Source organism: Girardinichthys multiradiatus, chromosome 1 (assembly GCF_021462225.1).
Source record: "Girardinichthys multiradiatus isolate DD_20200921_A chromosome 1, DD_fGirMul_XY1, whole genome shotgun sequence".
In the NCBI taxonomy this organism is placed as follows: domain Eukaryota; kingdom Metazoa; phylum Chordata; class Actinopteri; order Cyprinodontiformes; family Goodeidae; genus Girardinichthys; species Girardinichthys multiradiatus.
Window position 1 is genome coordinate 40,847,829 of NC_061794.1, and position 27,388 is coordinate 40,875,216.

Below are 27,388 nucleotides of genomic sequence, written 5' to 3' on the forward strand. Positions count from 1 at the left end.
GTTGTGGCTTACCATTTCAGTGGCAATTCCACAAATGGAGCTAATTACAAGCCAGTCATCCTAGACATCATTGAGAGAGCAGCTTCCATAGGTCTTGTTGTGGTAAACATCACCACTGACATGAATAGCAGCAAAACATTTCTTTAATGAAAGAAAAAAAATTCTGGCCAATGCTGGACATCTTGGAAGTAAAAGCCAGGCAAAAAACACGAAGAAAAAACAATGTCAAACCTCATCTTGCACCCCAACAAACAAGCCCTAAGCAAACACCTTGACTGTTACCACGGACCTTTGATTGTTTAAAGGTATTTTTTGTTACTGTTCTACTGTGTATTGATGCTGATGTGTTTCAATAATAATTCTTAATTTCTTTTTCTGTCTTGAGATAGATTCTAATATCTACTTCAACTTCACCCATGACTGTAAATACCAACTTTGTGAAGGTCTTAAAATCATTTTGTTCAGACATCTTGATTCAGTTGGAATTACAATAAAAATTAGAAAATTAGCAACGCTAAGAATGTAAGCTGTAATGGACATTTTAAAATGCTGAATCAGACACAATGAGATAGACCCGTGTAAACCCGCCATGCTTGCAATGAGCTACTGCAGTTAAAATACAACAAGCGTTAACATGCTTAATTAACTAAACCTGGCAATATAAAATATTATTTCTAAACTGCGATACAGAACAGTAAACTAAAGCTTCACAATATCAAGATAATGTTGTATTTTCATCAACTTATCGTAAAAAAATCCTTACGAAGCACCGAGAATGAACTACGTCCAATGCTGGAGCTGCTGGTGTTTGGAACTATTAGCAGCTCCATGAACCACGTGACGTCCGCATTCCATGTGAAGTTGATTGTCAATCAGTGTTGCTTCCTAAGTGGACAGTTTGATTTCACAGAAGTTTGATTTACTTGGAGTTATATTGTGTTGTTTAAGTGTTCCCTTTATTTTTTTCAGCAGTATATATATATATATATATATATATATATATATATATATATATATACACACCACCAGAACATGACTACTGTATGCAGGCAAGTATAATATTATAGATGTGATTAATGTTTGAGGGGTATAACTAATTGTCATATTTTGTGAGCACCATCTTCTAATTCTGCATATTTCTGATTACATCTTAGTGATGTGGTCCAGCCAGCCCTTTAAACTTGATGACGTGGACCACAGAAAGAGGCATCACAAACATCTGCAGACCACCTGTGTGATGCTTCGTGATGCTTCGCTCACCATCCAGAAAGACAAACCACAGGTCTCAGTTGCAGCATCCCATCCAAGTCTCTGACCTTGCGAGAGATTTAGCCACACCGCCAGAGACTTTCTGTTCAGAAAGACATCTGCCTTTTTGTTCTGTTGAAGAGGTTTTTCCAGGAACCGGTCACTCAGGTTGATCCTGCTGTCGCCATTGTAAATACTTGTACATACTTTTATTTTATGCCTTTTGTCTTGTAATCTTGATCTGTTTGAATGTTGTTTTTTTCCACATTCTGTTTAAAATGCTATTTGTAATTTTCAAAATAAACTGTGTTTAGAAATTTAAATGAAGTTGATATATTGTTAGGTCAAATGGAAATTGTTGAAGTACCCGTTTAAAGAGGCCTTCTGCGTGTTCATTTATTCACCGTAACCTGGAGGAATTCACAACACATTAGAATAAATCACAGCTGTATGTTATTCAAAGTACCTGGACCAGGGGAAACTCTCATGTGATCAGGACACACACCGAGACGACTTCGGAGCTTCTCACTGAGCACATTGCTTTTATTAAAACACACATTAAAATGGGCAGCGCCCTGTTTATAGTTTTTTCTCACATGTAGTCACGTACACAGTTTTCCGGCTTTACCATATTTAGACAGTCATTGTTCCAGCACCTGCACCCCGTATCTACTGATATAAGCAGGGAGTAAGTCAGTCTCTACTTTTCACACACTCCTTCAGTTCTCAGTATTTTTCTGCTTCACCACACTCAAGGCCAAGTTTGTGCAATAACAATTCTGCAGGCCACAATATCTTATACTCACACAGGTTATACATTTTATTTCCCACACTGGTTATGAACATAATAATAATGATGCACACACATAATATATCTCCATAATTTCCCCCTTTTGAAGTCTCCTAAGACTTCACCACTAATTGGAGATACTGCATAAAAGATTTTAACAATCATTACAACCTGTGGAGCAGAAGGAAATGTTTGTCATCACGCTTTTTGACCCTGCCTCCAACGTCACGCCATGTGCCCAGGGACTATTGCCTGTCCGGCCTTTGTAGTCCCAAGGATGCTTACAACCTTCTAAGTCTTGACAGGGAGTATTGACCCCTCTAACTGGAGGGTGTCTATCCGTGCTTTATTCCATAGTCTGTCCAAATATGCCAATGTAATATTCTACCATCCTTCTGCTCCCTAGACAGTAATAAACATCAGACGCCCTGTAATTTACTCTTACGGGTTAATCTTCGTCTTCCTCCTCGTTAGCATCCACCGCAAGCAAAGGCATCATATGGGAAGGAGGAGGTGCGGTTTTCCCTTCAATGGTTGTAGTAATAAAGCGAACAATCAAAGATCTTATACATGGTACACAGCAACATCCACAGGTAACCATAATAGCTACAAAAACAGCAATAGAAATAAACAATGACATAATCAACCCTTTCCAGTGTCCAAACATGCCCGTCATCCAGTCTTCGAACGGATTGTCTATTCCTGAGTGCTCATGCATAGTGGCTGAAAGTGTTTTTAACCCTTCTAAAGCTTTTGAGACGGAACCATCAGGGGCGGTATTATTGGGTATGAAAGTACAACACATGTCTCCAAACATTGCACATACGCCCCCTTTTTCAGCTAACACCATGTCCAGGGCCATCCTATTTTGTACTGCCATAAGGGATGTGGGGCCAGTTTGTTCAGCTAGGCCCTCCACAGCATCTCTAGTGAGGTTGGCCATTCGAAGAACATTGTAATGTATGTAATTAATGCGGTCCACATTTTTATTGGGAGTTACCGGAAAAAAGGCTGCAATAATGGGAAGGTTTTCGAAACCTGCGGAGACTTGGTCCGCCAATTTAAACTCATTGGGTACGCCTCGGGGGACTCCAATTGCGTCAATGTAGGTGGGCGAGCCTTCGGTCAGGTCAAATGGTCTGCTGTAATATATAGTGTTTCTCCACCCCCTACCGCACAAAGGGGTGGGTGTGTCTGCACTTGTGGACTCACAGTGTGTGGAGAGTTCAACATTAGCGCATAGGTAATAGTGAAGCCTCGTCAACCATGTGCTGCCTGAGATTTGGTAAGAGCTACAATTAATAACGTCGCAGAGATCAAATTGGAAAGTCATGGTCGCACCGAGAGTGTAATTTAATTCTACGCCTGGAGGCATTTATCTGGACCCTGGGGTTTGGATTGTCTTTTATTGATCCTGGGATGACTGGAGCATGTCTGGAAAGGAAGTTCACAATACAAACCTAGAATCAATGTGACAATGAAAAATGATAAAACACCTATACCTCCCGTGACCCAACCCAATAGGGGCCTGGGTCCTAGATTTTTATCTCCCATTCTTTTCCAAGGTACCCGCAAAGGAAGATAAGGATCAACAATATGGTGAAACACAAAAGACCTCTTTTTTTTTTTTTTAAAGTTCAGAGTGTTCAGTTAAGTTCTTCGGTGGGAGAGCAGCTACGATCACCAGTGAAAGAGAGGAAAGCTCTATCACATCCGCCTCTTCTGTGTGATGTCCTGGTCTTTACTCACAGGTGTAGACTGACCTGGAGCTAAGTGGTCTCACCAGGGGATTATTCTGCCCCTATTGGTGGGACCACTGATCTGACGGTGCACCTAAGGTGTAGACTAACCTTTAGGTGTAAATGAACGCTTTCTCTCTGCCCCTTGAATTGGGTGAGAAAGGTCTTCTGGTGTGCTGGTGTTGTCCCTCAGGTTCTGCTCTGGCAGCGATCTCTGTGGTGCCTCTGCTGCTGCACACTGGCTCCAATGATACCACGTGTCTCCTTTTCCCTTGACCCTCACCGCATGTGAGGTTCTCTCTGTGACCTGGAATGGACCCGTCCACCTGGGCTCTGACCACTTCCGTTTGATGACATTCAGAAGGATCCACTCCGCGTCTGAGGTGGTGGCTCGAGCCTCGGATGGTTGGGTGGCCACCTGTTTTGAGAATGCTGCAACCAAGCTGTGGAGAGATCTATAGTAATCACGGTGAGACATAGATTGTTCACATTCAGTCAGAAAAGCTAACCTGGTTTTTGGGCCTGGAAAAGGTCTTCCAGTCTGCAGTTCATGGGGCGTCAACCCATGTCTCTGGCTCACTGAGCTTCTTACTGACATCAAAGCTAAAGGTAATGCTGTGACACAATTCACTTTGGTCTGTGCACAGATCTTAGCCAATTTGGTTTTGATTGTCTGGTTCATCCTTTCCACCTTCCCTTGAGATTGGGGGTGGTACACTGTTCCAAAGGAATGTCTCAGTTCCAGGAACTTTTCAACCTCTCTAAGTTCTTCATTTTTGAAGTGTGTGCCGTTATCTGACCTGATTTTTGCAGGAAAACCGTGCCTGGGGATGTAGTGATAAATCAGACACTTCACCACTGTTTTGCTGTCTTCCTTTTTTGCTGGCCAGGCCTCTGGCCAACCGGTGAACGCATCCACGCACACCAGAGTGAACCCATTCACTCTTTCAGTCATGTCTGTGTAGTCTATGATGATTTCCTTACCTGCTACCGGGTCCACAGGGAACTCACCTGGTGCAGGCAAACTTAAAATATTCTCGTACTCGTCGTCTTCCGCTTTATCCGGGACCGGGTCGTGGGGGCAGCAGACTCAGCAGAGACGCCCAGACGTCCCTCTTTCCAGACACCTCCTCCAGTTCCTCCAGGGGGAGCCCAAGGCGTTCCCAGGCCAGCCGAAAGACATAGTCCCTCCAGCGTGTCCTGGGCCATCCCCTGGGCCTCCTCCCGGTGGGACGTGCCTGGAACACCTCCCGAGGAAGGCGTCCAGGAGGCATCCGGTATAGATGCCCGAGCCACCTCAACTGGCTCCTCTCGATGTGGAGGAGCAGTGGCTCTACTCCGAGCCCCTCCCGGATGGCCGAGCTCCTCACCCTATCTCTAAGGGAGTGCCCGGCCACCCTACGGAGGAAGCTCATTTCAGCCGCTTGTATCCGGGATCTCGTTCTTTCGGTCATGACCCAAAGTTCATGGCCATAGGTGAGGGTAGGAACGTAGACCGACCGGTAAATTGAGAGCTTTGCTTTTCGGCTCAGCTCTCTCTTCACCACAACGGACCGGCACAGCGCCCCCATTACTGTGGCAGCCGCACCGATCCGTCTGTCGATCTCCCGCTCCATTCTTCCCTCACTCGTGAACAAGACCCCGAGATACTTAAACTCCTCCACTTGAGGCAGGAACTCCCCTCCAACCTGAAGAGGACAAGCCACCCTTTTCCGGTCGAGAACCATGGCCTCGGACTTGGAGGAGCTGATCCTCATCCCAGCCGCTTCACACTCGGCTGCGAACCGCCACAGCGCATGCTGTAAGTCTTGGCTAGAGGGGGCCAGCAGGACCACGTCATCCGCAAAAAGAAGAGACGAAATCCACTGGTCCCCAAACCAGACCCCCTCCGGCCCTTGGCTGCGTCTAGAAATCCTGTCCATAAAAGTTATGAACAGGACCGGTGACAAAGGGCAGCCCTGCCGGAGTCCAACATGCACCGGGAACAGGTCCGACTTAGTGCCGGCAATGTGGACCAAACTCCTGCTCCGCTCGTACGGGGACCGGATGGCCCCTAATAAAGGGCCCCCGATTCCATACACCTGGAGCACCCCCCACAGGGCATCAGGAGGGACACAGTCAAATGCCTTCTCCAGGTCCACAAAACACATGTGGACCGGTTGGGCAAACTCCCATGAACCCTCGAGCACCCTGTAGAGGGTATAGAGCTGGTCCAGTGTTCCACGGCCGGTACAAAAACCACACTGCTCCTCCTGAAGCCGAGGTTCGACTATCGGTCGGACTCTCCTCTCCAATACCCTGGTGTAGGCCTTACCAGGGAGGCTGAGGAGTGTGATCCCCCTGTAGTTGGAACACACCCTCCGGTCACCCTTCATAAGAAGCGGGACCACCACCCCAGTCTGCCAGTCCAGAGGCACTGTCCCCGACCGCCACGCAATGTTGAAGAGGCGTGTCAACCATGACAGCCCTACAACATCCAGAGACTTGAGGTACTCAGGGCGGATCTCATCCACCCCTGAAGCCTTGCCACCGCGGAGCTTTTTAACCACCTCGGTGACTTCAGCCTGGGTGATGAAAGAGTCCAACCCCAAGTCCCCAGCCTTTGTTTCCACCAGGGAATGCGTGATGGCAGGATTGAGGAGATCCTCGAAGTACTCCTTCCACCGCCCGATAATGTCCTCAGTCGAGGTCAGCAGTCTCCCGACCCCACTATAAACAGTGTTTGCGAAGCACTGCTTCCCCCTCCTAAGGCGCCGGACGGTTTGCCAGAATAGCTTCGAGGCCAACCGGTAGTCCTTCTCCATGGCCTCACCGAACTCCTCCCAGGCCCGAGTTTTTGCCTCTGCCACAGCCTGGGCCGCAGCACGCTTGGCCTCACGGTACCCGTCAGCCGCCTCAGGAGTCCCCCAAGCCAACCACAGCCGATAGGACTCCTTCTTCAGCTTTACAGCATCCCTTACTGCCGGTGTCCACCACCGGGTTCTGGGATTGCCGCCGCAACAGGCACCGCAGACCTTACGGCCGCAGCTACGGGCAGCAGCATCGACAATAGATGCGGAGAACATGGTCCACTCGGACTCTATGTCTCCAACATCCCTCGGAATCTGGTCAAAGATCTCCCAGAGGTGGGAGTTGAATACATCCCTGGCCAAGGGTTCCGCCAGGCGTTCCCAGCAGACCCTCACAATGCGCTTGGGCCTGCCAAGTTTGTCTGGCTTTCTCCTCCTCCAGCGGATCCAACTCACCACCAGGTGGTGATCAGTGGACAGCTCAGCCCCTCTCTTCACTCGAGTGTCCAAAACATGTGGCCGAAGGTTTGATGATACGACAACAAAGTCGATCATCGACCTCCTGCCTAGGGTGTCCTGGTGCCAAGTGCACTGATGGACACCCTTATGTTTGAACATGGTGTTCATTATGGACAGTCTGTAACTAGCACAGAGGTCCAATAACAAAACACCACTCGGATTCAGATCGGGGAGGCCATTCCTCCCGATCACGCCTCTCCAGGTGTCACTGTCGTTCCCCACGTGGGCGTTGAAGTCCCCCAGCAGAATAATGGAGTCCCCGAGAGGGGCACTATCCAGCACCCCCGACAGGGACGCCAAGAAGGCCGGGTACTCTGTACTACCACTCGGCCCGTAGGCTGAAATGATAGTCAGAGACCTCTCCCCAACCCGAAGGCGCAGGGACACGACCCTCTCATCCACTGGGGTAAACCCCAACACGAGATGGCTGAGCTGGGGGGCAACAAGCAAACCCACACCAGCCCGCCGCCTCTCCCCGTGGGCCACTCCAGAGTAGAAGAGAGTCCAGCCCCTCTCAAGGTGATGGGTTCCAGAGCCTACGCTGTGCGTGGAGGTGAGCCCGACTATTTCTAGTCGATATCTCTCGACCTCCCGCACAAGCTCAGGCTCCTTCCCCCCCAGCGAGGTGACATTCCACGTCCCTAGAGCCAGCCTAAGCATCCGGGGTTTGGGCCGCTGAGGTCTCCACCTTCGTCCGCCACCCAATCGTCTTTGCACCGGTCCCTCACGGTTCCCCCTGCAGGTGGTGGGCCACTGGGGGGCTGCTTTTTCTGCATCCTGAAATGACCCATCAGATGCTGGCATAGATAATCCGGAAGTTCCACTGACAGATTCATTCCCTTCTATTGGAATGTCCAAGCCATGCAATACAAGTGTTCCATTTTCTACTTCCAATATGGGGTACAATCCACCAGGGGGCGGTGTGGGCGCACCAGTGAGGGAGCTGCATGGGGAGGGGGCTGTATATGGGGACGGTTCCTCTGGGCTCGTCCCCTGAGCTGATTTTGACCCCTCTTTCTTGTCTCCTTTTCCGGGTTTTTTCCACTGCATTGTGTGAATTCCTCCTTGGTAAATCAAAAGTATATCTCCCCAGAAGCGCTCGTCTTTTTCATATTTATGTATGTTTGTGTTGTGCTTACCTTTGGACCAGACAGAAGCGTCATTCAACTTACCTTGTGCGTCCAGTCTGTTTTTCTTCACTGTGTTCAGTTTCTTTCTAAACCAATCGCCTAAATTCCACTTGTCCGTCAAAGTAATTCCATCCGCCTTCATCGTTTGTCTTACCTTTTTTCGATTTTGTTTTTCATTTTATCAGCGTCATCTTTACCCCTCGTTTGGAGAACCAGTGCTTGTATGTTATTTAATTGTGTTTCTAAATCCACCCATGCTGTTGTGTCCGGAAATTTACCTTCCATGTTGTTTAAAATCTTGTGAAATTAATGTGCAATCAACTCTTCACAATATGCATATAAAATCCGCTTATCACTGTATTGTCCTTTGTTAACAGCGCAAGGTTGAGCAGACAATACAGTGTATTTAATAAACAGCCATGGCAAGCCAACTCTGTGCGGGTGTCACCCAGATACACGCACACATACAATCAGGCTGTCAGCGCTTGTCACAGTCAGTCCCGCTTAATATCAACAAAAACACTTAACATTCACATTTCTTCTATAATCCGCACCACAGATAGTTATATCTAGTACTTTGTCTTTTATTTTACCCCAAATAATCATCCAGCGTCAGTCGCACACAAATTCCAGCTCGTACTGTCTCAATTCAACACAACAGTCTGACACTCGCACACAGGAAATATGCACAAATATGCAGAAACAATCCACTACAAGCCACTTCACCCTATATTCAATAAATGCATTTCATTTTCCCTCAAATAATCAAAAATCCAACCGCATTTTTAAGTCAGAATGCGTGTTCAAAGATTTAACATGGACTGCACTCCCAGTCAGTTGTGTAATTCCTCCGTGTGACCACTAGATGGGCCTCTAACCCTATAGAAGAGCCTCTACCTCTTTTCTGTGAGGACGTTTAACCTCTGTTTTTATAAACTTTATAGCTTGCCAAACTAAGGGACTTAAACCCAGCTTATTTTATTAATTCGTCAATTAATAAGTGAGGACACCACGCCCAGCAATTAGGACTTTAACCTTGAAGGACTGTAACCTTTTTCAGCTTTAAATGAACTTTCAAGCTGCCTTATTTTGCCGACCCTGTCAGCAAATGTTATCTGACTCTATTTTAACACGTCCAGTTAACGCACACTCTTTAACAGTTTTGCAGAGTAGAATGACATTCAGAATCAACTGACACCTGGTTAATTTAGCCTATACATAAATTCAATCGGCAGAATTTAATACAATAGACTTTGCTTACCTTTTAGAAGATGTAATGGGCGCCCGGTGTCAGAAGATTCTGTCTGTCACACTCTCTTTTTGTCCACGTCGGGGGTCACCAAATTGTTGAAGTACCCGTTTAAAGAGGCCTTCTGCGTGTTCATTTATTCACCGTAACCTGGAGGAATTCACAACACATTAGAATAAATCACAGCTGTATGTTATTCAAAGTACCTGGACCAGGGGAAACTCTCATGTGATCAGGACACACACCGAGACGACTTCGGAGCTTCTCACTGAGCACATTGCTTTTATTAAAACACACATTAAAATGGGCAGCGCCCTGTTTATAGTTTTTTCTCACATGTAGTCACGTACACAGTTTTCCGGCTTTACCATATTTAGACAGTCATTGTTCCAGCACCTGCACCCCGTATCTACTGATATAAGCAGGGAGTAAGTCAGTCTCTACTTTTCACACACTCCTTCAGTTCTCAGTATTTTTCTGCTTCACCACACTCAAGGCCAAGTTTGTGCAATAACAATTCTGCAGGCCACAATGTCTTATACTCACACAGGTTATACATTTTATTTCCCACACTGGTTATGAACATAATAATAATGATGCACACACATAATATATCTCCACAAAATAAAATACATTGGTGACAAAAACAATATTGAAATTTATTAGAACAGCTTAAAACTTTAAGAAACTATCTGAACAAAACATTTATTTATTTCTTATATAGCACCTTATTTCAGTACCATTCTTTCTAAGATGGAAAACAGTCTGTCCATTCTCTGTGCCCTCATGTCCTCCCTGATCAACTCCATCATCTCTGTCCCTCTTTCTTTTCTGACCCCTTCCTGCTGGCTCACTGTCTTCCTTCTCCATCTGGTTGCCCACCGCTCCGCTTGGCCCTGGAGTGTCCTCAGGGATGGAGGCAATTAGGACAGGAGGTGTTGTGGAAGACCTCTGTCCCAACACCTCATCCATAAGGACAAATCAGTGCCAGATAGCAGCAGTGGGCTTTTCACTGAAGAAGTATGAAGAAGTATGTTAATCACTGGATGGATATTTATGAAAGTTAGAAAGATAGGAGTTTTTGAAACTGGACAGAAACTGACTGCAAAGAATGTTGTTATTGTGCCTCCAAGCCACGGTGGCTGAGTTTTTAGCTCCAGTAAAAAGGTGGTCATTCTCACCCCTGAGCTTCATAAACTGGCCCGTCTGCTCCTTTATCCCTAAACAATAAAAACAAACCAAAAAAAAAAACATCTTGCTTAATATCAGTGTAAAAAAAGTATTTTTTATTTTTATTTTACATTTGTCTTAATTTGCAGAACATATTAAAATATTTCTATGCAAATGCCTAAAACAAGCTCTTTCAAACTTTTCACTTCTTTACTGAGATTTGTTTGCATTTGTAAATGTATTTCTCTTCAGCTGTACCTGGAATCACTAATTATAATGCTGGCTGAATTATAAATATACTTTTAAAAACACATATAGCACATTTCGTCACCAAATATGAATATTTAAAAGCTTATTTATTCTCAATCACACTCTCCAGCGATACGGTAGGATTAAATAAAATCGACCATTTATTCAGGTTAACTTTAATATCACCTGTAATGTCAAATTGACTGACATGAACAAATGACACAATACATTAAAATAACACTAACATAAACTGTTAGAAATCACTTGTGTTAAACGTTCACTGTGATGACTGCTAGCGGGAGCTCAGTGCCGATAGTCCGGTCAGATCTCTACCGGGTCTAGCTCGCCTCACCGCCGGTAGGACTGGCGAAGCAAACCGGGAGTTACTACGGTGGGAGCGGAAAACTCCGAACACGTAGGAGCACGTTTGAAAGTAAGCGATGTCTTGATAAATCAAGCTGATTTTTCACGTCTACACAGTTATGTTCCCGCACTAAAAACATTGTAAAAGTTCATTTGTGTCACAGAAAGTGTAATTTTTCAGTTTACTCACAGCTTTTGCCACTGTGGTCAACCATGGCTGCCCCTGTTTGACCAAACCACTTCGACCCGCAATGAATCATGGGAAAAGATGGACCGCGAAGGGAGCTGCTGGTGTTTGGAACTATTAGGCCCTGTCCCAATTCCCACACTACACCCTACGCCCCTCTATGAAGTGTTTACTTTGTACAAGTGCATGTAAGGGTTGAAGTGCGCAGGTTACAAGCGTGCCAAATTGGAGAATTGGGACAGTAGGGGTTACGTCATCGACTTGCACCTCTGCATCGTAACTGCAACATCAAAAAGGGCGGGAACCGGCGATGTTTCCACAGTCTTGCTGCTAAAACAACTATTTAAAACTGCAACAAGCAATTGTTTTGAGGAGAAGAAAGTGCAGGAAGTGACGGAGGCTTATACACCAGACTCTCGCTGCGCCAGTGTTTGCTTGAAAGGTAACTTCAGTTTTATGGGCTACTGACTGCCCAGACTCACCCTGAACCCAGTGGTATCTTACAATGTTGAGCCTGGAAAACCAGTAAAAAAATATATTTGTCGGCTTGCTGCCTAAAGTTTACGCAATTGTTATTATTCTGATTTGATGGCTGGTTACGTTGATGGGTGTGATTGGTTTTTGCTCAGAACGTAAACTGCAGCAGTGAATTATGGGTAATATACTTCGGCAAAGTCCGCTTAGATGCGGCTTCGCCGAAGGGCGGATGTGGGGCACAAATGGGGCGGGGCTAAGGACGACTCTGGAGATTTGGGACAGGGCCGGCAGGTCCATGACCCACGTGACTTCCGGATTCCATTCTTCCTATAGAAGACAATGGGAGTGTCGTAACTCTCTCTCTTTCTATAGCGCTGTGTGGGGCTGCACCTGTTGATAAATCTATTCCGTACTGACGCCACAAAGCTGTGAGTGCTTGTTAGACGCTATTCAACACATCAACAGACTTGTTATTTTGATTATGACGAGTGTACGGTAATTTCCCTCAAAATACGATAATTGTATGTATCTAGTACGATAATCCTACATTTCTCACCTGGTAACACAGACACCAACACCAACAGGAAGTTGCCATCAGAATACTGACTCGTGTTTGCCAGCGAGGTGTTTAATTTTGGTAAGTCCGAATCTATTGTAATTAAACTTATCTGTTTGATTTAATCTATAAAAGAGTAATTAAGGTTACAGATAAGAGTTTTTAAAAATGGACAGAAACTAATTGCAAATAATGTTGTTGTTGTACCTCCAAGCCACGCTGTCTAATCGTTTTTAGTTAGACCTCTTTCCAGTTTACTTTGCTTGTTTCTTTTTCCAGAAAGAGCCTGTTGTCATTGGGTTACTGTAACAGATCCTGCCATGGGTATTACTGCCCTTTTTCTACTGAGCGTTCTTGGCTTTGCCATCACTGCTGAAGGTGAGTTCAAACGGGTACACTGAGCATGCGCAACCTGTCAGTAATTAAAGTGCTTTCAATCCTGACGTCCATTTTCTCTACTAATTTCACCATTTATAAAATGTTTTCCAGCTCAATCATGTTCTAAACCCGTCGGTGAAGCCAACATGAGTTTGAAGGACGATTTCATTATCCAGGACACATTTGTAAATGGAGCCGTTGTTTCTTTTGCCTGTAATCCCGGCTACACATCTGCTGGAGGATCTTCTAAGATCACATGCAGTGCTGGCGTGTGGAGTCCTGTGCAGCTGAGATGCGAGAGTGAATATTATTGTCTAATTACGCCTTGCAATTCTACAGCATGCAGTATCACAACTATTTTAGTGACCATTTTAAATTGACATATTCTCAAAAGTCAAACACTTGAGTAAATTATATTGGACCAACATAAAAGTGCTGATTTGTTCTACTTACTACTTTATTCATTTTAAATATTTTTCTTAAAATGTTGCAGTTTAAGAGTGTAATTGCCTGAGTTTTCTTGTTCCAGGGAAGAACTGTGGCGCTCTTGAAGATGTGAATAATGGTTATATTGAGTATAGGAACGGGACTGAGTTTGGTGATACAGCTGTGGTCATTTGTAACCAAGGGTTAGTAGCAAAGTTATAACTTGTTTTGTTCTGAAAGTCAGCTAAGAAAATGTACCTGTTGTATCTGTAAGCAGTAAAATTTTACTATACATGTTTCTAAACGAAATGTAAAACGAACCAGTCTGAAAAAACATCCATTATTCACCATTCTGTAGAATAATCTCTCGTATAACCCTTTCAGTCATTGTCATTGTATGATCGTTTCAGTTTTAAGTGATTGTGTTGCAAGTTTTACTTACTTCTGTCCTACAAGGTTGCTTCAGTTTGCAATTTTCATTTTACATTAGGATATAATTGCTTTTGCTCAGATCTCTTATAGTCTTGCCACAGTATAGTAGTCTGTTGTGGTCTGGACTTTGTCATTGCAGCACTTTGATTCTTTAACTTTTCTGCTGCTTTCTTGTTGAGTTTTTGCTGTGTCGGAGGTCGGTTCTTGAGCCAACATCAGGCGCTGTGCTCTAAGTGAATACCTCTAAGCTTGAGCTGTCAGACAGAATGTCCTACATTTCATCTTTTAAATATCCTAGTATACAAGTTTGAATTCAATGACTGTAAAGTGTAAAAGATTGGTGACTGTAAAACAAGTTCAAACTATCAGGCTCTTACTGCTGGCCTCGTTATTTCATGTGCTCTGTTTGTCTGGATATGTTGTGTATTCTTTAAACAATTATGGCACAAAGGATAATAAGCCATCCATTGCTCTTAAGTCTTATCCCTACAAAAATACTTTGCCTCAGAGTTTTTTCTTTATAACTATACCATCAAAGAATCGGAGTCTGAGAAGGAGCTCTGAGGCTTGTACAGTCTGACCTTAACATGTTTTAGGTGTTTTCTATTTGCTGATAATCTGTTTTACTGCGCAATCATGGATTTCAAACTCCACTAAGATGATAGCTTAAATCTTTCCTCCTTGTCATTGTGTTAACATGCACCTAAATGCTATAGAAAAATCTCCAGTCAAAACATCTAATGTTGATGAATTAAGTGTAGCGACTGAGCTGATGCTCAATCCGCTTGATGGTGGTAAGTAATTGGCAGCATTTAATGTTTTTGTTAAATAAATACTCTGTAAAACATGTATTTTTCTCTGAAATCTGACAATGTACATGTATGCCTTTAAAACCTGAGAGGTTAAAGAATGGTTTTGGTGTGAGATCAAAGTGACTGTTCATTCTATGTGCTTCTCTGTGAGTGTTGGTAACTTTAATTTAGCAAATTCATTTATTTGCTTTTCCTTTGCCCCTAACTAATTAGTTACATCTCAGTTGGGCAGTCAGTAGTAATCAGATGCGACGTCGATGGATGGATAGGCAGGTTGCCAGTTTGTGAAGGTCAGTGATCTTTGTGTTTTTCTCATCGTATTAGAAATGAAAATGAGCTGAAATATGTTTTGAGTCTAAAGAAAACGTATTTTTGTTTTTGCAGCGGTTCAGTGTGTTACACCAGCAGGAATTGTAAACGGCACATTTAGTCCAGAAAATGAGTTCTATAGTTACAGAGAAGTTGTGCGGTACTCCTGCAACAAAGACGTGACACTTAATGGATCAGGAGAATTAACTTGCTCTGAAGATGGGACATTCCACCCTGCCCCTCCAACCTGTGTCTGTTAGTGCTGTCCTGTTTTTACTCTCACATTTGATACCATCATTATGACTGATTACTGTAGTTACCATAATATTTTTCTTTCTATTTGCTTTAGGGGTTGAATGTAAAGATCCTGTGATTGAAAATGCTGAATTTGTTGAAGGCTCCCGGCCTCCACACAGATACGGGGCTTCAGTGAAATATTCCTGTAAACCTGGATATGTGATTGAAGGAACCTCTACTCTGATGTGCTTGTTAAACAGTCAGTGGTCATCACCCTTACCAAAATGCACAAGTAAGTCAAGCATTAAAAATACTTGGGTACATAAAAAAGGTTAATAAAATAATGCTTATTAGAATCTGAATAGAGATTCTAAAAGTCATTCCTTAAACTTAAAATATTCTCGTACTCGTCGTCTTCCGCTTTATCCGGGATCGGGTCGCGGGGGCAGCAAACTCAGCAGAGACACCCAGACGTCCCTCTCCCGAGACAGCTCCTCCGGGGGGAGCCCAAGGCGTCCAGGAGGCATCCGGTATAGATGCCCGAGCCACCTCAACTGGCTCCTCTCAATGTGGAGGAGCAGCGGCTCTACTCCGAGCTCCTCCCGGATGGCCGAGCTCCTCACCCTATCTCTAAGGGAGTGCCCGGCCACCTTACGGAGGAAGCTCATTTCAGCCGCTTGTATCCGAGATCTCGTTCTTTCGGTCATGACCCAAAGTTCATGGCAATAGGTGAGGGTAGGAATGTAGACCGACCGGTAAATTGAGACCTTTGCATTTTGGCTCAGCTCTCTCTTCACCAAAACGGACACGCACAGTGCCCCCATTACTGCGGCAGCGGCACTGATCCATCTGTCGATCTCCCGCTCCATTCTTCCCTCACTCATGAACAAGACCCCGAGATACTTAAACTCCTCCACTTGAGGCAGGAACTCCCCTCCAACCTGAAGAGGACAAGCCACCCTTTTCCGGTCGAGGACCATGGATTCGGACTTGGAGGAGCTGATCCTCATCCCAGCCGCTTCACACTCGGCTGCGAACTGCCCCAGTGCATGCTGTAGGTCTTGGCTAGAGGGAGCCAGCAGGACCACGTCATCTGCAAAAAGAAGAGATGAAATCCACTGGTCCCCAAACCAGACCCCCTCCGGCCCTTGGCTGCGCCTAGAAATCCTGTCCATAAAAGTTATGAACAGGACCGGTGACAAAGGGCAGCCCTGCCAGAGCCCAACATGCACCGGGAACAGGTCCGACTTAGTGCCGGCAATGCGAACCAAACTCCTGCTCCGCTTGTACAGAGACCGGATGGCCCCTAGTAAAGGGCCCCCGTTTCCATACTCCTGGAGCACCCCCCACAGGGCATCATGAGGGACACAGTCGAATGCTTTCTCCAGGTCCACAAAACACATGTGGACCGGTTGGGCAATCTCCCATGAACCCTCAAGTACCCTGTAGAGGGTATAGAACTGGGAGGAAAACCACACTGCTCCTCCTGAAGCCGAGGTTCGACTACCGACCGGACTCTACTCTCTAATACCCTGGCGTAGGCCTTACCAGGGAGGCTGAGGAGTGTAATCCCCCTGTAGTTGGAACACACCCTCCGGTCACCCTTCTTATGAAGGGGGACCACCACCCCAGTCTGCCAGTCCAGAGGCACTGTCCCCATACGCCACGCAATGTTGAAGAGGCGTGTCAACCATGACAGCCCCACAACATCCAAAGACTTGAGGTACTCAGGGCGGATCTCATCCGCCCCTGAAACCCTGCCACCGCAGAGCTTTTTAACCACCTCGGTGACTTCAGCCTGAGTGATGAAAGAGTCCAACCCCGAGTCCCCAGCCTTTGTTTCCACCAGGGAATGCGTGATGGCAGGATTGAGGAGATCCTCAAAGTACTCCTTCCACCGCCCGATAATGTCCCCAGTCGAGGTCAGCAGCCTCCCACCCCCACTGTAAACAGTGTTGGCGAAGCACTGCTTCCCCCTCCTGAGGCGTCGTACGGTTTGCCAGAATCGCTTCGAGGCCAACCGGTAGTCCTTCTCCATGGACTCACCGAAATCCTCCCAGGCCCAAATTTTTGCCTCTGCCGCCGTCCGGGCCGCAGCACTCTTGACCTCACGGTACCCGTCAGCCGCCTCAGGAGTCCCCAAGCCAACCACAGCCGATACGACTCCTTCTTCAGCTTGACAGCATCCCTTACTCCCGGTGTCCACCACAGGGTTCGGGGATTGCCGCTGCGACAAGCACCGCGGACCTTACGGCCGCAGCTACAGGCGGCAGCAACGACAATAGATGCGGAGAACATGGTCCACTCGGACTCTATGTCTCCAACATCCCTCGGAATCTGGTCAAAGCTCTCCCAGAGGTGAGAGTTGAATACATCCCTGGCCAAGGGCTCCGCCAGACGTTCCCAGCAGACCCTCACTATGCGCTTGGGCCTGCCACGTTTGTCTGGCTTTCTCCTCCTCCAACGGATCCAACTCACCACCAGGTGATGATCAGTGGACACCTCAGCCCCTCTCTTCACCAGAGTGTCCAAAACATGCGGCCGAAGGTCTGATGATACGACAAAAACCGATGATACGATATATAACTGAAAGAAAAGAATTACAGAAATATTGCAGAATTTTGTTTTTAAAGTTTGTTAAGTATTTGTTACTAGTAATAATTAAGTACAGATATTTTTAGAGCTTCGGGTGAGCCAGTTGTTTAAAGAAAAACTGCTCAAAATCATATATCTGTAGAAAATATAAAACTTCTATTTCTTGGGTAATTTATATTTATGGATTAAAATTTGCTGTCAACAGGAGAGCAGAACAGATGAGTTTTGACAGCTTTATTTGAAGTTTGATTTAGGCAAAGATGAGTCGGTTTGATAATTTTACTGAATTGTATGATTGTTGCATGAAGTACTTTTTCCTATTTGAAAGAACTTGGTAAGAGAATTTCAGACCTTTTGTGAGTTGTTTTTTGTTTTAAGCTAGGTTAGTCGGTGCTTCAAATGTTGAACTCCAGGCTATTAAGCCTAGATTGTTTTATTTTTTGAAATGCCAGCAATTATGTGTACACTGACATTGATGCCCTTGTTTTTGTAGAAGACCCTGAGCCAACTATGCCTACTACGACTACAACTACCACTACAACTACTACTACTACTACGACTACTGCTACTCCTACCCCAGGTACAGAACTTAACGTTTAAAAGTTCCTTGTGAAAAAACCCAACCTCTTATTTTGAGATTTGATATAGACGAGAGAGATGTGAATGTGGGAGCTGCAATGTAGCTGCTCTAATTGAAGGGTAAAAAAAACCCAATGACACTGATAAGGTGCACCATTATGACCACTGACAGGTGAAGTAAATGACTCTATCTCATCATCATGGCACCTGTTAGTGGGTTGGGTTAAACAGTAATAGGCAGCAAGTGAATGTTGTCCTTAAAGTTGACATGTTAGAAGCTGAAAAAATGGGCTTGAGGATTTAAACCAGTATGACAAGGGCCATATTGCGATGACTGGGTCAGAACATCTCCAGAACTAGAGATGCTTTGACAATCAGAATCAGCTTCTTTGGCCAGGTTTCTGCACATAAGCAAGGAATTTGACTTTGGTCGCACATATTCTTAGAGAACACACAGTTAAATATAGTACTAACTATAACTATACCTAAGATCAAAAATGAAAAATGAAATATTGATTGGTCTTTTCTCTCTTGACTCTGTTCTTATGTCTTGCCTTTCATAGACAACGGGAATGGGCTTTCACCAGGGATTATTGTTCTGATTGGTAAGTTAGCCTCATCATTGAGCATTGTGTTTACAGTAAAAAGAGATGATATGAAGTCTAATCAAAATGAGTGTGACCTCAGAAGAACAATGTGACAATAAGAGACAGATAATTGAAATTTTCTTTAAGGCTCAAACAGAAGAACCTATAATTAATGAATGAGTCCTGTTACTGAGATTGTTTTGTTTTTTGAATTATGACATCTCCCAAATCAGAAAATGTTTTCTGATCAGTATTCTTGTTGAACTCATTTAACACTGAGTCTAACATTTTAATCTCCTAACTCTTTAGTGTGGATTTTCTTTGCTTTATTTGTTTACACAGCAGCTGTACATCCATCCCCAAAACTCCTATTATCATACATAGACACATCTAAAGAAGTCAGAGCATTTATATGTTGTAATTTGATAAATGTTATGAATCAAATAAAAACAGGTCATTCTGCCAAGTCCTGCAGGAAAATTAAATCAGCTTTTCTATAAAGCTCATCAGTTGATGCGTACAGGAAGAGCTCTAAAATGTCATGATTTGACCTCACAAACTTTGGACTTGGTACCTGGACTTTAGTGGACTAACACCAGCAGACATGGTTCCCAAAATTCACTGATTGTGAAAACTTCACACTGGACCTTAAGCAGGTCGGATTCTGATCTCTCCACTCTTCCTCTAGACGTAGGGAGCTTGATTTTTTTAATAAATGCAAAATTTTCTTTCATTTGAAAGAAATGCTTTGGACCACTGAGAAGTCCTGTCATTTTTCGACTAGACACGTTAGACCCTTCTGATGATATATTTCGCTTAAGAGTGGCTTAACACATGGAATGCTGCAGTTGTAACCCATGTCCTGGAGGCATCTGTGTAGTTCATGCCCTCTTAACATCTCAACCAAATTCTTCAATGGGCAAGACAGTGGTTAAGACTTTTTCTTCCACTCAACTTTCCATTCTTATGTTCCAGCACTTAGAACATCCAGCTTTCTTAGTAATGACCGTATGTGGCTTACCTTCCTTGTGGAGTGTGTCTGACTGCCTACTGGACAACAGTCCAGTCAGAAATCTCACCCCTAATGGTATAACCTATCCTATGGCCATAATATTTCTGTTTTAAAAATCATTTTAAAATTTGTTTTATGCAATATTGCAATTTTCTGAGAATGCTTTAAGTATATCACTCTGTGTTTAATGAATCTATAGAAAAGTTTCACTTCAACTTTTGGTGATACTCCAATATATGGAGATGCACATTTATTTAGATAATTATAGGACAGCAGGACAGGAGGAGGTGGAATGCTGAAAGGTACCTGTAGGGTTTACACAGTTTTTATAAAACCATCAAATTCTGTTATGTTCAAACTTCAACTAATTAACCTACCAGTGACTAATTCATGCTGACGCTTTGTCTTAAATTATATGTATAAATTATAAATTGAAAGACATAAATAAAATGTCATTTGATTCAGAAAATATTAGCCTTCATATTACCAACAACACATAACTGCAGTATTTATTAGCCTTAATCCTCTAAGTGATTATTATAGCCAAAACATTTTTAGCATAGAAACTTGTGTGTGTGTCCATATTTTTACATTCACACACTCCTTAAGTAATTTTAAAAGATTGTACGTCACAGAGCCACCTCAGTTATTTTTAAAAGTTAACTTGATAAGAGTTTTTATAAATCATCAGTTTTCAGCTGAACAGTGATTTTTAGCTACTTCAGGTGGTTGTTAGTTGGATTTGCTTGTGGAGGCCATCATTTCTGTTATAACCTGTGTAATGCTTCACGTTGTCAGTAAATACATCTAGTGTTCACTTCCTTACTGCAGATGGGTTTTTTTTATTTATTCAAATACAACAATTGGATCTTTATGTTTTGGGTGTGTCAAACGTCAAACTTTCACATGATTTAGTGTGACATAATTGAACTTTAACTAGGCCTCAACACTCTCCAGCTGTGTTACAGCCATGTTTTGTGGACAAAGATTGATTTGGTCCTGCTAGGATGAATAAACTTGTTATACTTTTCAACCTCATGTAAAAGTAACACAGCTGTGATTGTTGTTTTTGTGGGTGTGTGTGTGTGTATGGGTGACTGCATTGTTGGCAATTGTTTGTGGGGTATTGTTTTTAGATGAGCAGTACAGTGTGTGTGGTGGGTGTAACACCTGTTTACCCTGTTTGGACCTCAGGTTACAGGCCTGCTGCAGGAGGTCTCAGCAGGCTAAACTCTTGCTACTTGGTCTACTTTGTCATAAATATATATATATATACATATAACCAGTATTGACCACACATGGATGGGTTACAGCGCTCGGGGAAGCAGTACTGTCAAAGAGGCTGCAAAAGATGACGAGGATATAGCACTCTCGGTAAGGAGATGACTATCCAAGAACACTTGTGTTAAATAAATACATGATGATATGATGAAAAAGAACACAATGTCATTGTTGGCAGAACTTTTATTGCTACCAAATGTCTTGTAAATGCACAGATCAGCCACATCGGTTCAAAACGTAACACATATTATCAAGATTCATTCCACACCGTGATGTACTCCTAACTTTAATTTGGATTAGTTTAGATTTTTTTGATTATAGCTTCCAGCTAATGAAAACTATGTCTCTCAGAAAAGTATAATGTTGTGCGAGATCAATAAAGAAGGATTTTATTACTGAAACATTATGGTCTACACAATCCTGGGGAGAACTGCAGTGACAGGTGCCCAGCAGGCAGTCACCGACATGCTCCACAAAGAGGGTGAGCTACAAAATATCATTACTAAAGAAGCTGGCTGTTTAGTGTATCAAGGCAAGTGGAAAGTCAAGTGGAAGGAAAAGCTGTTGTAGAAAATGGTGCACCAGCTACAGGGGTAAAAAACAGCCTTAAAATTATTGTGAGGCAAATCCCCTCAATAGTTTTATGGAGATTGGCGAGGTGTAAACTGCAGCTGGATACGTCTGTATACACGTCCACCACACACATACGTATTCAGGAAATGTCTACAACTTGTTTTACGCCACTTGTGAACTAGCAGCATCAGAACGCTTACCTGGACTAAGCAACAAAAAAGTATTGGACTAGTATTTGTAAATTTTAGAGCACTTCATGCTTCCCTCTGCCACTATTATAGCAACCTAGGTTTCCTAAACACCTCAGCAGTTCCACAGACTGATCACTTTCATGCCACTCTGCTTTGATGCAGAAGTTCATGCAACATGAGGCCCAACCATTTATTGAGTGTATATACTGTATTGTCAACAGATATGCTTTTCATGAGGCTGACGTGTTTTTATGAGTTTTATGTAATATATTACATACATATTTTCATTAACTGTACGCCACAATTAAAACACTGACCAAAATTGGAACACATCACTCTTCATGTAATTGATCCACATAATGGGTTTCACTTTTTATACTAAATGACTGAAATAAGTCAACGTTGCGATCATATTATAACTCAGGTGTGCCTATAGTACCGTGGTCTTAGTTGGGCAAGCTTTATATAACTGTTGGTTATGGAGTTAGGACACCTATAGATACTCGCTCTGTTAGCTCTGGTTAGACGTTTTTGACAAATTTCTACTGCACTGCCATCACAGAATATTAAAAGGCTGTGCTATGGGTGAGAAAGTAAGATCTATTAGAAAAATGTATTTTAAAAAGTTCATCAGCATTTGCTTTTATTGAGGTTTTAATGTTGTGGCTGTTTGGATATCTTTTTAACTTTCAGCTCCGCTTTTCTTTCTCTCTTTCATATCAACCTAGGCAGCCACCTATCCTGTTGGAAGACTTCTTCACTCATTCAGAACATTGTTTTCCTAAGTTATAGGTCTACTGTGCAGGTGTACTACTTATCTAGAAGATACTTGATTACTTTTCTTTGTTCCTTTTCTCTTTAGTGAGCATCACAGCCCTGTTGCTTCAAAACTCCTGCATGTAAAAGTGTCGTCAGCAGAAGAGGATTACCCCCAGAAATCTTGAAACTCCCCCTCTGGAAATCAGCCTCTGCACTCAGGACCATTCAAGCAGCTTGTCTGATTAGCCAATAGCAATTTACAGCTTTGACAGGATGCCCATGTCCACTTCTTGTTTCCTGTTTTACTTCTCTGGGCATCATTAAACTCTGCACTGATTTGGAATGTTTGCATTGGAAGCTGCTTTGTAACACAGGCCAATTACAGAGATTATGTTAAACTAGTGAAAAATCTGCTCTCTTAATACTTTATTCACTAAAAGTTTATGTAATAAAAATACTGCTGCTGAATTGAACCACTTAGTCTTAAAAAACTGTTTATAAACTAAACAGTTCTGATGTTGGTGTCTAACAAAAGGCATCATATATGCCTGAATGCAAAACATGCCAAATGCTTTACTTTCTGTGCATTTTTAAAGTTTCCTTAAATCACCTTTTTGGAATATCATCTCCATGATGATGTTAACCTTTTGTGACCATTTTTTGTTTAGTTTTGCTTTTGAAAATCAGCTAATTAGGTTCCAGATTAAACCAAAATGTCCATCAGTGAAATTGTTTCCCTTCTACACTGCAGCATTGTTAATATATTTGTTAACCATCTACTGTCCAGAAGATAATTTGTTTTAGTAGCAGGACTTAATTATCAACTGTGGTCACATAATTTGTATTGAAAGTAATCTTATGAAGGACATTGTATTTGCACTTTCAATGTTTATGGTTGACTTGGTGGAAGACTGGGCTGAATGTTGTAAAGGAGTTTTTCCTGACCATGGAAAATTCTGCATTGTTTTTTTCTCGTTACTTTTCTTGAAAACAGTGGCAAGATGACATTAATGGGAGCACAGTGTCTTCATTGAGAGCAAAGTGGAACCAAAGCCAAATTCCTTTTCATGCGCACAAACTTGGTGAATACAGCTGATTCGGATTCTTCTGATTCTTTCGACGTTCTGCAAACTTAAGAATTTATATAGGTCAAAAAACATCCCTAAATATTTTACAGAAGGAGGCCATAAAGCTGCTCCATCTGTTCTGAAATTATGACTTCCTGTATGAAACACTGATGCCTCATAACAATCTTGACTGAAGTTCAACATCTGACTTGACTGCATACTGAGGAGGTAATCCAGCCATTTTTGTCAGATGTGTTGGACCAAGACACATCTAAAGGTTGCAGGACACCGGCCCTCGAGGACTGGAGTTGCCCACCCCTGCTCTAAGATGTGTTTGGTCCTTGTAACCTTAAAACTTTTTCTGAATTTAAAATAATTTTTCATTGGTGCTTGTCTTTTATTGCTGTTATGTGAAATACACTGCTCAAAAAAATAAAGGGAACACTTAAACAACACAATATAAATCCAAGTAAATCAAATTTCTGTGAAATCAAACTGTCCACTTAGGAAGCAACACTGATTGACCATCAATTTCACATGTTGTGCAAATGGAATAGACAACAGGGGGAAATCTTTGGCAATTAGCAAAACACACTCAATAAAGGAGTGGTTCTGCAGGTGGGGACCACAGACCAGTTCTCAGTACCGATGCTTTCTGGCTGATGTTTTGGTCACCTTTGAATGTTGGTGGTGCTTTCACACTCGTGGTAGCATGAGACGGACTCTACAACCCACACAAGTGACTCAGGTAGTGCAGCTCATCCAGGATGGCACATCAATGTGAGCTGTAGCAAGAAGGTTTGTTGTGTCTGTCAGCGTAGTATCCAGAGCCTGGAGGCGCTACCAGGAGACGTGGAGGAGGCCGTAGGAGGGCAAGAACCCAGCAGCAGGACCGCTACCTCCACCCCCTTTGTGCAAGGAGGAACAGGAGGAGCACTGCCAGAGCCCTGCAAAATGACCTCTAGCAGGCCACAAATGTGCATGTGTCTGCACAAACAGTTAGAAACCGACTCCATGAGGATGGTATGAGGGCCCGATGTCCACAAATGGGGGTTGTGCTCACAGCCCAACACCGTGCAGGACGCTTGGCATTTGCCAGAGAACACCAGGATTGGCAAATTCGCCACTGGTGCCCTGTGCTCTTCACAGATGAAAGCAGGTTCACACTGAGCACATGTGACAGCCATGGCAGAGTGGAGACACCGTGGAGAGCGAACTGCTGCCTGCAACATCCTTCAGAATGACCGGTTAGGCAGTGGGTCAGTAATGGTGTGGGGTGGCATTTCTTTGGAGGGCTGCACGGCACTCCATGCGCTCGCCAGAGGTAGCCTGTCTGCCATTAGGTACCGAGATGAGATCCTCAGACCCCTTGAGACCATATGCGGGTGCGGTTGGCCCTGGGTTCCTCCTATTGCAGGACAATGCTAGACCTCATGTGGCTGGAGTGTGTCAACAGTTCCTGCAAGATGAAGACATTGAAGCCATGGACTGGCCCGCCCGTTCCCAGGCCTGAATCCGATTGAGCACATCTGGGACATCATGTCTCGCTCCATCCACCAACGTCACGTTGTACCACAGACTGTCCAGGAGTTGGCGGATGCTTTGGTCCAGGTCTGGGAGGAGATCCCTCAGGAGACCATCCACCGTCTCATCGGGAGCATGCCCAGGTGTTGTAGGGAGGTCATACAGGAACGTGGAGGTCACACACAGTACTGAGCCTCATTTTGACTTATTTTAAGGACATTACATCAAAGTTGGATCAGCCTGTAGTGTGTTTTTCCACTTTTGTCATTTTGTGTGTGACTCCAAATCCAGGCCTCCATTGGTTAATAAATTTGATTTCCATTGATGATTTTTATGTGATTTTGTTGTCAGCACATTCAACTTTGTACAGAACAAAGTATTCAATGAGAATATTTCATTCATTCAGATCTAGGATGTGTTATTTGAGTGTTCCCTTTATTTTTTTGAGCAGTGTATAAATATATACATATATATATAGAGAGAGAGAGGGGGGAAAATAAGTATTTGAACACCCTGCAACTTTGCAAATTGTCCCACTTAGAAATCATGGAGGGGTCTGAAATTTTCATCTTAGGTGCACGTCCACTGTGAGAGAAATAATAAAAATAAAAAAATCTGGAAATCACAATAATTATTATTAATAATAATTTATTTGTGTGTTACTGCTGCTAATAACTATTTGAACACCTCTGAAAATCAATGTTAATATTTGGTACAGTAGCCTTTGTTTGCAATTACAGAGGTCAAACGTTCCCTGTAGTTTTTCACCAGGTTTGCACAAACTTCAGCAGGGATTTTGGCCCGTTCCTCCACACAGATCTTCTCCAGATCAACCAGGTTTCTGGGCTGTCCCTGAGAGAAACTGAGTTTGAGCTCCCTCCAAAGATTTTCTAAAGGGTTTAGGTCTGGAGACTGGCTAGGCCACTCCAGAACCTTGATAGGCTTCTTACGGGGCCACTCTTTGGTCACCCTGGTTGTGTGCTTCAGGTCATTGTCATGTTGGAAGACCCAGCCACGAACCATCTTCAATGGCTGAGGGAAGGAGGTTGTTCCCCAAAATCTCGCAATACATGGCCCCGGTTATCCTCTCCTTAATACAGTGCAATCGTCTTGTCCTATGTGCAGAAAAACGCCCCAAAAGCATGATGCTTCCACCCCCATGCTTCACAGTAGGGATGGTGTTTTTGGGATGGTACTCATCATTCTTCGTCCTCCAAACACGGCGAGTGGAATTAAGACCAAAAAGTTATATTTTGGTCTCATCTGACCACAGAACTTTCTCCCATGACTCCTCTGGATCATCCAAATGGTCATGGGCAAACTTAAGACGGGCCTGGACGTGTGCTGATTTAAGCAGGGGAACTTTTGTGCCATGCATGACTTTAAACTATGACGTCTTAGTGTATTACCCACAGTAACCTTGGAAACAGTGGTGCCAGCTCTCTTCAGGTCATTGACCAGCTCCTCCCATGTAGTTCTGGGCGGATTCCTCACCTTTCTTAGGATCATTGATACGGCACGAGGTGAGATCTTGCATGGAGCCCCAGTCCGAGGGAGATTGACTGTCATGTTTAGCTTCTTCCATTTTCTAATAATTGCTCCAACAGTTGATCTTTTTTCACCAAGCTGCTTGGTAATTGCTCTGTAGCCTTTTCCAGCCTTGTGCAGGTCTACAATTTGGTCTCTGGTGTCTTTGGACAGCTCTTTGGTCTTAGCCATTTTAGTAGTTAGAGTCTTACTGATTGTGTGGAGTCTTTATGCAGCTAACGACCTCAAACAGGTGCTTCTAATTTAGAATAATAAGTGGAGTGGTATGGACTTTCTCTCACAGTGGACGTGCACCTAAGATGAAAATTTCAGACCCCTCCATGATTTCTAAGTGGGACAATTTGCAAAGGTGCAGGGTGTTCAAATACTTATTTTCCTCTCTCTCTCTCTCTCTCTATATATATATATGTATATATTTATACACTGCTCAAAAAAATAAAGGGAACACTCAAATAACACATCCTAGATCTGAATGAATGAAATATGATGTCCCAGATGTGCTCAATCAGATTCAGGTCTGGGGAACAGGTGGGCCAGTCCATAGCTTCAATGTTTTAATCTTGCAGGAACTGCTGACACACTCCAGCTACAGGAGGTCTAGCATTGTCCTGC

General features: G+C 43.7%; 1 protein-coding gene across 3 annotated transcripts; it reads left to right on the plus strand.

Moving 5' to 3' along the window:
* Positions 1 to 12,251: 12,251 nt before the first annotated feature.
* LOC124871260 (membrane cofactor protein-like) lies at positions 12,252 to 24,162 on the plus strand. Of its 3 annotated transcripts, none has more exons than XM_047370464.1 (12): positions 12,252 to 12,338; positions 12,479 to 12,547; positions 12,746 to 12,844; positions 12,956 to 13,144; positions 13,374 to 13,473; positions 14,728 to 14,804; positions 14,899 to 15,078; positions 15,173 to 15,352; positions 18,149 to 18,235; positions 18,798 to 18,839; positions 21,147 to 21,207; positions 22,741 to 24,162. In XM_047370464.1, exons 3-11 carry the CDS (start codon positions 12,787 to 12,789, stop codon positions 21,197 to 21,199), a joined length of 966 nt encoding a protein of 321 aa, XP_047226420.1. In that variant the 5' UTR covers positions 12,252 to 12,338; positions 12,479 to 12,547; positions 12,746 to 12,786; the 3' UTR covers positions 21,200 to 21,207; positions 22,741 to 24,162. The 3 variants fall into 3 exon arrangements, with proteins under 3 accessions (XP_047226420.1, XP_047226589.1, XP_047226508.1); XM_047370552.1 differs by having other exon boundaries at positions 12,320 to 12,400; positions 12,495 to 12,547; XM_047370633.1 differs by lacking the exon at positions 21,147 to 21,207 and having other exon boundaries at positions 12,253 to 12,338.
* The last annotated feature ends 3,226 nt before the right edge of the window (positions 24,163 to 27,388 follow it).